Source organism: Sinocyclocheilus anshuiensis, unplaced genomic scaffold (genome assembly GCF_001515605.1).
Source record: "Sinocyclocheilus anshuiensis isolate Anshui unplaced genomic scaffold, SAMN03320099.WGS_v1.1 scaffold28, whole genome shotgun sequence".
NCBI classification, from domain to species: Eukaryota; Metazoa; Chordata; class Actinopteri; order Cypriniformes; family Cyprinidae; genus Sinocyclocheilus; species Sinocyclocheilus anshuiensis.
Window position 1 is genome coordinate 350,214 of NW_015555724.1, and position 11,913 is coordinate 362,126.

The 11,913-nt window shown below is 38.2% G+C and overlaps 1 protein-coding gene across 1 annotated transcript in view; it reads left to right on the forward strand.

Annotated features, from left to right (window-relative positions):
• Positions 1-7,298: 7,298 nt before the first annotated feature.
• LOC107672584 (protein piccolo-like) overlaps positions 7,299-11,913 on the forward strand; it is a 95,046-nt gene continuing 90,431 nt past the window's right edge. Inside the window, exons 1-2 of the mRNA XM_016465835.1 lie at positions 7,299-7,451; positions 9,265-9,786. Of these exons, the coding sequence (XP_016321321.1) occupies positions 9,384-9,786 (403 nt within the window). The 5' untranslated portion in view covers positions 7,299-7,451; positions 9,265-9,383. The remainder of the gene's footprint in view (positions 7,452-9,264; positions 9,787-11,913) is intronic.

Genomic DNA, 11,913 nt, shown 5'->3' on the forward strand with positions numbered 1-11,913 from the left:
TATAACGTTTATAAGTGCTTGATCATTTCAGTCTGGCCTTAACAGTTTTGTGGCACATTTCAGCTGATCAGTTTCGTGATCATGTCACAATGTGATGCAGACTTCACAAGGAGACTGTTGCAGCTACACTGGACAACCTGCAAGTAAGCATTCTTACTTATATTGCATGCAAAGAGAGTGTTCACATAGTCTTAAAGGAATAGTTGCACAAAAAAAAATAATAAAAAAATAAATTTCCTATTCTAATGGTCAGCGAGAGGGTGGAAAATGGTTATGGAATTTTATTTTGTTGCAAAAAACTCACTGTTTACAACTCACTTGACTATCATTGTAATTGCACTTCAGGCAAAAAAAATTATTATTAAGCAATGTAATGCAATCCCAATAACTTCATTTGTAACAATAAAATGGAGCATTCAAATGTCAAGCACACAATGCAACAGATGGTCTCTGAATGTTTGCTTTCTGCTTGAAGACATGCTGGGGACTGCATGGACCTCGTTCCCAAAGGCGAATATTTACAGAATGATATGCCTGAGGTCTGGAGAGAGTGTGACTCATTAAAACAACATTGAGAGTCAAGGGCAGGACTTCTGAGGTAGGTTTTATGCCCATCTTGTTTTACACTTCTTCAATTATACAGTGCTTAGTGTCTAGACCTTGCTATTGCGTTACTCCATCAAGGACGGTGTTTGGCAGGGGGATGTGGCTTGGGTAAGAACCTCACCTCAGAAATCGTCAACAAACCACATCAGTTAAGCCTTCACGGTTTCTATCTATCTATCTATATGTCTGTCTGTCTGTCTGTCTGTCTATCTATCTATCTATCTATCTATCTATCTATCTATCTATCTATCTATCCTACATTTGGAGTTGCAGTTTATAGTGATTCTTGTAACATAAGCTGAACCGGTAATGGTAAAAAGCCATCCACAGCATCCTCAAAGCCATCATATACCGGACAGGATCTTTTAAGTACATAATCTCCTGCTGATTCTTGTCTACGCTCCCTCCATATTTATTATCCGCAGATGCCTATTTCTCTCTCTCCTCCTCTCTCACTACACATCACTGCTGATTTCCTGCCTGCTTCTGATTGGTCCGTATGAGCAGGAGGAGATTAGGGTGGTCCCTAGTCAGCTGGAAGGGTGTCCAAAGAGCGCGAGGGGAGAGAGAGTGATGCTGTCTCTTTAAGAGTATTTTTAGGCTGATAGTTGATGATGGTCAGTGGTGGGGAAAATCAGAGTTAGTGGCGGCAGTGCAGTGGCAGCCTGTGAACATGGATGACAAGGAGAGACGTTGATGTATTGTGGATTTAACAGCTTTTTAAGAGAATTCACACAGCCTAACGCCATTAAGCACACTGGACTTGGGTTATTTACATGTTCAACCTTAATTTGTTGGGACTAAAATTAGGTAAGTGGTTACAATCATGTATTTTTACTATTATTATTATTATTATTTTATTTACTTATTTTGCTAGAATGAAATTTGGACATGTTATTGGCCCCAAGATTATATATTCAACAATGTAACCATACACTTTCATACATGCAAGCTTTACATCACGCTTGGCTTGCAGATATGAAATGATGTTATGGAGGATGGGATTATTTTTGACCAGTGTGAACTAGTTGTCGAGCTATTTTTTTTTTTTCTGGCTGGACAACCCGGTCCATCTTGTTCCTCTCTAGGGCACATATTTAAATTTAATGAAACTGGCAAACAGTATGTGTTCAAGTTACAGTATTGATTACAGCCTGACCCTCTGTTGTACTCCACATGCAGAGAAGTTTGTGTGCATGTTTGCCTTTGTGTGTGTGTGTGTATAAGTAGATTGCAACATCCAATTAATAACATAAGCATGTGCGCTTCAAATATACTCATATTACATGAATGAATACTGCTGAGTCAAAGCAAGAATGTTCAAGGCCTAATGTTAAGAGCACACGTGTGAATGTGTATTTGTCAGTGTTGGCTTCTGTTTATCTGGACTTGTCCATCTGTTCGTGTCCTCGTGTTTTGGTATGCGTATATTTTTAGCTGTGTTAACGCATGCTTGCATCCATTTCTATATCTACGTTTGTTTATGTGTGAAAAGCTGAGACACTTAAAGAGACAGAAAAAGAGAAAGTTTGTTTCAGGACAAATGTCAAAAGGTTTAGGCTTGTTTGATGGAATAACATTTCAGGGCCAACAGAGCTTTCCGAAAGCGAAGACATGCTCCTACATCTCTCAAACACACATGCACACACATACACATGCAATTAAACAAACAGCTGAGCTATACATGGACCTGTGGCAAACTACAATAAACCAATAAAATGACTAGATTGGGGTTTTCAAACTTTTTAGTGGCAAGGACCTCCTAATGATCGTCCTAAAACATCAAGGCAGCTATATGAGAAAAATATTAAGTGGGATATTATAAAGACATGTTTTCTAAATTAAATGATTGGCTTTTATATTGTCATTTTACTCAATATAAAGTAAGTATTTTTCAGATTTGACTTAACTGCTTAAGTTGACTGCATATGCGTGCATATATGTATATACACTACCATTCAAAAGTTTGGAGTCAGTAAGATTTTTTTTTCTTTTAAAGAAATGAATGTTTCATTTCAGAAAGGGTGAATTAAATTGATCAAAAGTGACCGTAAAGACATTTAGGGTGTTACAAATTATTTCTGTTTAAAATACATGCTATTCTTTTGAACTTTCTATTTAGGTTTCACAAAAATATTAAGCAGCACAACTGTTTTCAACACTGATAATAACAATAAGAAATGTTTCTTGAGCACCAAATCAGCATATTAAAATGATTTCTGAAGAATCGTGTGACACTGAAGACTGGAGTAATGGCTGCTGAAAATTCAGCTTTGCATCACAGGAATAAACTACATTTAAAAAAAATAATTAATATAGAAAACAATATTTAATAATATTTCACAATATTAATGGTTTTGCTGCATTTTGATCAAATAAATGCAACCTTGCTGAACATACAAAACATTATATAATCTTCCTAAGACTCCAAACATTTTAACAATGTTATGAAGTTTCTTGGAATTCAGTATAAATAATAAGATATGAATATGGTCTTTATTCAGTACTATTGTATTACCATCTGGTGCCATTGTGTCTTTAGAGTTTCAGGTGAGAACTCAACAATACTTATAGACAGCTGCAATCAAAAATAGGATATTTCAATATAAACGCAAATATTACTCATTCACATTCTTCTTTCTTCCTTCTCTTTACTCTTGATGTGTTAACAATTATCTCATTTATGTAGTATATTTTTATTTCTCCCTGAAAAATATCTGAGACAAATTAGATTTTTTTTTTAATTTATGCATTTTGAAAAATAAATGAGAAACTATTGAGTTCACTGAGCTTTGAAAGAGCAATATCTGAGCAATCAAATGTTCCTCTGGGTGAGAATGGTTCTGTAATCATGTCTAGAGAAATATAAAATCCAATCTGGCCATGATACACACCCACCCACACACAGACAAATGGTGGGAGAGGAAAAATGATTCCAGCTTCCTAGTGTTTACACTTCCCCACGCATGACGCAACACATAATCAGCACCACACACGCATACATGCGTTCCTCCCCCAACACATGACGCGCAGGCCGAGTGGGAGAGTGAAGCCATGCACGACTCACTCACGTCCTCACCGTACACACGCTCACTCACAGGAACAGGCTCTGGAGAAACGTGACTCTCTATCTGGCTGTCTTAGTCTGTGTGTTTTAATAGCAGAATTCTGTCTGCTCAGTGACGGAATAGAGATATTGGCTGAATTTCTCATTTATATTAACATTACTGCATTAGAGCCAATGTTATTTGGCAATGCATATGTTTCCAGACGATTTCTGGCTCTCACCACATACCTCATTCAAAACAATTTTAGAACATTTTCCAGCATGTTGGTATAATTTATAAAAATACATTATTTAAACATAACCACTAACCTTATGCTAATGTAGGAATTCATTTTGGATTAAAGAAATGTGTTAATCATTTTTCTCACTTTCATATTGTTACAATGATTATTTTTCTTCAATGGAAACACAAAAAGTATCTATCTATCTATCTATCTATCTATCTATCTATCTATCATTCTATCTATCGTTCTATCGTTCTGTCGTTCTGTCTGTCATTCTATCTGTTGTTTTGTCAATCATTATATTTTATTATTTTTCTATTGTTTAATCATTATATTGTTCTATTGTTCTCATTCTAGCTATCAACTGTTCAGACTTCAAAAACTCTTGAAAAAGCCTTGTTTGAAGTTAAAGTATAAAAAGACTTAAAAATTACTTTTATATAATATGAAATGAAATTTCAAATCTGCATCCTGTTTTCTATTGCAATTCAAGTTCAAACCAAATTCATTAATTGGATCGTAATTTAAACTGCATTCTCAGTTCAGTTCTGAACTCTGGTTTATGGGTGAATAAATCTTTAATTTTGTATCTTCAAATTTGGGCAAACAGGTGAGATTCATTAATGATATAGTTTCAAGACATGCTGACTTTGCTGGAAGAGACATTCTTCCCAATAACATCTGACTCTGCACATTACAGTTAGGTGATATATGATTATTCCATAAACCAATGCTAGACTATAACTCAGAATGATTGAGGGCTTCTTCTAAAGTGATGAGAATGAATTTGCATTGGAAGGAGTAAATGGCAGTTTTGGCCTTAATCCCCAGAGAGATGCAATCTGTGGTGTAGCTTGGCAGATTGTTTAGACTGCTCTTGTTCAGGGCATTACAGGGTGACAGGCTTGGTCTACTGTCTTGAATCAAATGTTTCTTGTAGAAAACTTGCCTGGGCTGTAAGCCAGGTGCTCTTGATTAATGTGACCTCGATTCAACATGGTTTTCAGTCTGACTTTTGAGTGAGCAAGGCTCCACTAGCAACTAGACGTTTTAGAGAAAAGGGGAAAAATAGAGAGAGAATATGGAGTCAATAAAATAATTTGATTTGAACAGGTACAAGTTTGGCTCAGTTCAAAGCCTGAATGAAGATAAAAGATGAACACTTACTGTATAAGGAATGACTGGCCCTTGACAGTGTGGATGTGATAAGTGACCACTCATGCTCTGCAAACATTGAATTTAGTAAAGTCAGTTAACAGGCCTTTTTAAATGTAATGCTTTAAAAAAACTGCTCAAATGCTGAGTGGATATCATGGGAAAGAATCACTGTTCAGTAAAGAAGAGATTAAAGGTCCTGTATGTGATTTTTTGACTGTACCAAAGCATAAACACCATAATACATTCACAGGTATGTAGGTAGCATGCTAAGTTCACATACTTGTTTCTCAGAAAAACAATGGTACAGCCAGATATTCTTCTTTGAAAATGTGCATTCCGTGTCGGAATGTCTGTTGTGTTTTGGTCCATGTGATTCCTCCCACTGCCAGTTTAACCAATAGTATTTCGAAATCCCCGGGTTGCCAGTTGGTGGAAAACAGCGTATTGAAGGCATTGAACGCAGCAAACGTCAGAGATCGAGTCAGAGATCGCAGATTCTACCCGACCTAAAAAGCCTCGGCATCCATCTAAAAAGCTCTATGACCAGAGAGGCATGTTAAAACATGGATAAATCAACTCATAAACTTTCAGTGTAAAGCTTGTTGCCTTCCATTGTCAGCTGCGCTGGTTTCTGTTGCGTGTCCTCAATCTGGCAACCCACATGAACTTCGAGTCTGAGGAGGAGGGGGCGGGAGAAACAATAGTTTGAATTTGGACTGCAGTCCCCATTTCAACCGCTAGCTGTTGTACTTACTGCACCTTTAACACTTCATTAGATGTTTATGGTTCTTTGCTTCCTTTGTGGTTTGAAAACTTTTTGGAAGTTAAAAGGCAGGTAGTTCAGGAATACTGTAGCAGATTGGTGATCCAATGCCGTACCATAACTATTTATTGCACAAAGATAAACTTGTGAATTGTGCACAATTATAATGCAACCAGTTTTTGTTGCATCCCCACCAGTTAAGAACCACTGCTTTAGAGACATTAGGAAAGTGGAGATCTTATATTGGCCAGCTATTGAGATATTTGAAGTCTGATGACTGTTGAGAGCTTCATTCTGGAAGAAGGATGGGGCAGCAAGACTCAGGTAATGGTGCTGGCATGGCGGCACTGATGGTCTTTTATGGATCGACCATTAGCAGTAGAGTGGAGCACATTACATTCTCTCAGGACCATATCTGATCCTGCCAAGCAATAAAACCTATAATGCAGACGGAGAAAAAGCATGCTTCTCTCGCTGCCTGAGAATTGAATGATGCTGCATGTGAGTGAGTATGCACATACAAATGACAGGCAGGCATAGAGAGAACGTGGAAGAGACAAGTGAGAAAGGGAATTGTCACACCCCACCAATGTTTACTGTGAATTTGAAGGTGAACTGATTTAAGCCATTGCCACAGGCACAGACTTTTATACTGACTGCAGTTGACTTTCTAAATTAATAAACATAAACCATATTGCATGTTATAGCAGCTTACATCCAGTGCACACAGTTATTAGAAGAAGAAATAATAATAATAATAATAATTAATAATATTTATTTATTTATTCCCTATGTTGCACACTATTTGCCCTCAGGGGATCATTTATTTTATTTATTTATTTATTTATTTGTTTATTTATTTATTTTCATTCAAGCACAATGCATAAAAGATGTGAATGAAATGGTTACTTTTTAAACATATTTTGCTTTGTAGAGTTTCCTTTATAAATGCACTTTATTTGTTAAGAGGAATTACTTGTTTGTTGGTTAGAAGTATCATTGTGCATTGATAGTGGAGTGGATAATATTGCAGTTGTCATGTTTTTATTTAGATGTTTTGTTTGTTTTATCCATTATTAAAGTACCCACCTTTTCCTTATATTATTATACATTTAGATTAAAGTCAGATAAAAGGTTAACCAGGAGACAACACTATTAATCTTTATTGTCATAATATTAAAATATAGGGATGTTCAAACATTTAATCAACATTTTTAAATAAAAATTATAATAAAACAGTATTGTGAAAATATTAATAATGGCCTATGGTGTTTTTGTTTATTTATTTATATTGATGCACTGTCAACATTCTTATGAGCTTTCAATAATAAAATGATTATTTTTTGCCCAAACGATATCAAACCCCTAACAGATGCCCAAACAAACGGAAGCCGATTATTAGAGGACAGTTTGTCAAAGACGAATGATTATGTCGCTTTAAATTCAATTTTCGCGAGGTGATGTGTGCTGATCACCTGTCATGTGCGGCGCATGCGCAGATGGGGCGACTGTGAACGCGGGTATGCCCTCAGATCCTTGTAACCCTCCATCCTAGACGCCGAGCAGCCGATCACCAAACAGCACTAGAGAGACAGAAATGGGAGAATAAACAGGGATGCTCGCACGCTGTAAGGTAGGATGCTGTTTGTACCACTTAAGCCGGCCGTTATGATGAAAATAATCATGTTTTTCCATGTGATCACATGGAAAGTGGTAGATTTGAGGAAGGATGATTATGGTGTGTTGTAGTAGAAGAATACTTCTAGTCTGGAAATGCTTTCGGAAGGATGCGGTTTTAGTGATGAGGCTGGGAAATCCTCCGACAGTGTTTGATCAAGGGCGAATGCATCATGATCGGGACAGTGAGGGAACCTCCATTTCTCACCGTTTGCTCCTTTATTTCCCGTTTGAATGCATGTTATGTGGCGAAATCAGTGTGATTACTGCAGATCGTGACTGTCTGAGATTGATCATCTACCATCTACAACCTCATATCAAATAACCAACCTATAATATTACAGTGTTTTGTTTTTTTTTTTTTTTGGTAAATTGGAGTAAAAACGTATCCTTATATTTTGTGACTAAGACTGCCAGTCCCAACGAAACATTAAGTGTTCTTTAACATAATGTTGTAAACCAATTTGTGTTTAACACATGCAGCGGAGGTTTTACAACCCGGATATGCCGACGGAGGATTTCTGTAAACGGGCTATAGATGTTGCTTTTGAAGCAGCAGAAGCAGGAAAAAAAACTTAATCTGTCAATATATGTTTGTAGGCTGTTAGAAGAACACAGCGTGACTATTTAACGTTGATATCAGGTTAATGATCGCCAATGTGGATATAATTTTGATGGCACGCGGTATACTGAAAAACATTTATACATTTGCGAATAAATACACACAGAGTACCCACTGACCCTTTAAAGTTCCTCGTCATAAATGTGTCCGCATAGAATTACGCGATGCATGAGCTGAGTGTAGAGAGCTGTCCAGGGTGCTGAAGGGAAATGTCCAAACGCACAGTCAATCACAGGGCGAATGCAGTCATGATTTACACGAGATTTTCAGTGTTTCATCACTGTTGCATATTCATGCTAGATGTTTATATAATCTGTATTTCACATGGTGATAAACAATATGTGTAGTAAAATTGTCTTTGCCAAATTGTCATTAGTTTTGACTCTGTAACGGCAGAATCGAACTCATAATTTGGATTGTAGTTATCAAATATCATGGACATGAACTGTTTTTTATCAACTTTTTAGGCAATACTTATTTTCATAGTATGGTCTATAACAGATATGTCGTCGATATTTTATGCATTCCAGTGCAATGTAATTCAGAACACCAGGTAATATAAGATCATGCAAAATGCATAATAATGAAAAAGTGATGATTAAAATAGGTTTAGATTATGTAAAAGGGGAATGCATGATGATCAGGGCAGTAAGGGAACCTCTATCCCTCACTGTTAGCTCTTTTATTTACCATATGACTGGATGTTATGTGTCAGTGATTACTGCGTGACAGTGCGATATTGATCATCTACAGTCTACAACCTCTACATGTCAGTGACCGATTATGAAGTTGATAACTGTTTGTTTAAAATGTTTTTGTTTATTTTATGTACCACTCTTGCATAAATTAGGTTTTTACCTGCTTTGAAGACGACTTGGCTAAATAGCAATACTTTCAGTCAAAGTACTATTCTCATTTATCTCATTTTGCCTTATGCAGAATATAAAGCATTTCTGAGATATTTAAATTTGTACCATGGTATCGCATCCTTTTGTTTATGTTTTGAGTCTGGAACTATTAATATTTTAATATTATCATGTATATGGTATTACTTGATGTTTAATGCATGCACATATATATGCATTCATTAAAAACACAAGTAATGTGTGAATTCTCTCTTTTCTTTGTCCATTTTCTATTTCCTAAGGGACACTGGAGGTAGATGTGAGGGATAACTGCAACTGGTGAGAGAATCCCTCCACTGGGCTCCTCCCATCCCAGCCCTCTCCAACACCAGTCTTCAGAGCCCCATTCCCAACTGCCAACATGTTCTCCTCCAACTTTCTGAGTGGGGGGAATCCTCTAAGTGCAATGTCCTCTGCTGTAAACAAGTTCAGTCATTTTGGGGATGAGGAGGAAAAGCAACAACAGCAGCCTCCAGGACCCTCAAAGCAGAAGGATCCTCAACAGCAGGGGAATGGCCAACCTGCCTCACAGGGGCCTCAGAGGCAAAGTGGACAGCAGACACGGGGTGTGGGAAGGGGAGGCCAAGGAGCTGGACGGGATGGATCTCAACCACAAGGAGCTGGTCGGGGAAGTCCTGTACAGCAAGGAACTGGGAGAGGAGATCATCCACATCAGGGAGGGGGCAGGGGAGGATTGCAACAAGGAGCAAGTGGGGGTGGATCCCCTAAGCAGGGTGTTGGGAAGGGTGGACCTCAACAACAAGGCCCAAGTGGACCTGGGTCTCATCCAGGAGGTGCAGTTGGCTCAAGGCCTCCTTCAGCAGAGCCTCAGGTGAAAGGTGGATCTGGAGCTTGGGTGAAATCCCTCTGTCCAGTCTGTAAAAATACAGAACTCAATCTTAAGTCTAAGGATTCGCCCAACCATAACACCTGCACACAATGTAAATCAGTGGTCTGCAACATGTGTGGGTTCAGTCCTCCAGATGCAACCGTGAGTACAAATCCCTAACTCATTTAGTTTTTATCTGTAATTAGCATGATACATAAAGCAGTAGCATACAATATTCATGCCTCATTTTAAGTATTTTTAGTTTTTTTTATTAAAAAGGAAAAGAAACAAGGAAAAAATTAAAAAGGAAAAGAAACAAGATCTTTATCAATATCAGTTGCTGAATAGACCTCTCTAGATTTACATGTCACTTTTTACTATCAGGTAAAGATCCAACGTTATGTATTTCAATCCAGAAGTCCACTGTCTCTGAAGCATGTTGTATTGGACTGTGATGGTTTTAATTCCTTGAAGAAGAGTTTTTCCCCCCAGAAGCTCATATTTTTCACAATTATTTATCACCATTCGCTAAAGTAGTAAATTTAGTTTTTTACCGATGCAACCATGAATAAGTAATGCTAATTCCTCAGAAGACATTTTTCACTGTATAAATTGTCTTTCTGTTGGTAAAAATGCAGAACAACTGATTCATTTTCATTTTTGTTAAGTTAAAAACTAGCAATTGTATAACATAAATGTGTATTCTCCATGTACGCAGGTTAAGGAGTGGCTCTGCCTGAATTGCCAGATGCAGAGAGCTCTTGGAGGGGCAGAGAACAGCGGACCTCCTACACTAAAAGCCCAGCCCCAGCCCAAGGACTCCGTACCATCACAGAACCCTGCAAAGAAAGACACTCTTCATAGTAAGCAGATGCCGTCATCTGCCAGCCAGCCAACCAAACCAACAGAGGGTCAGAAACTGTCAAGCCAGTCCAGCACAAGTGCAACTCATCCGTCGCAGCAAACGTCACAACAAAAACCTCTTCCACATCAGACAACAAAAGGTGCTCCTCCTGCCAAAACTGAGATACCATCAAAGACTGAGCCCCCTAAAAAAGAAGAAGAGTCCAGTTTCTTTGGTTTCGGTTTCGGTGGTGCTCGATCCCGCTCTCCTTCTCCACAGCCTGGTGCCTCTTCTGTTTCTGGAAAGGTTCTAGGCTTTGGTTCTTCGTTTCTTAGCTCAGCATCCAATTTGATTTCAGCTGTCCAGGATGAGCCCTCCACGACCCCACCAACCAAGGGTTCCACTGTTTCCCAAACCTCTGCCAAGAACACCACACCCCCTTCCTCAAGAAAAGGCTCAGAGGCCTCTAAGGGCTCCCCCAATGTTCCTAAATCACAGACACAGGAGGGAAAAAGGCAACAGCAACAAAATAAACCCCAAGACACTCAAAAAACAACGACAACAAAGGAATCCTCATCTGCTCAGGCTACTAAATTGGATCAAAGCCCGAAACTTCTTCCCAAAGCCTGTCCACTCTGCAAGGCAAGCCTGAGAAGAGATCCTCCTAACTATAGTACCTGCACTGAATGCAAGGCCACTGTGTGTAATCAGTGTGGATTTAATCCTGTGCCTCATCAAACAGAGGTAAGAAACAGATGAATGCATTTTCTTGCAGTAGGTTCACTTTTTGGTTTGTGCAATGAACTGTTTCAGAGGCCATGTCAGTGATTCTGTTGTAAAAGATGGATGTATTTTCTAGTCTCTTTGGTTTGTGTGGAGGCAGTCTTGTGGAAGGCAGACCGAAAATGGCTGTGAGAAAGACAAAATGTGCCTTGATTCTCAATTAACTCAGACTACTCCCTACCTAAACTTACAAAAATAAAGTGCTTGACTCTCAAGGCAAAAAATAAAACATCGATGTGCAGTTTCACACTGTTTCTTCCTTTTTTTAGTCATGCATTAGAGTGATTCACAGATCCATTAGGGCTTTGGGTGATAAATAGATGTTCTGAATGAATAGACATTCTGTGCTTAGTGACTTGTGTTATGAAGTTTAATGATCTATCTGGGTCAAACATTACAGTTAGTGGCTTGTATATTTTACCTGCCAGCTTTCCC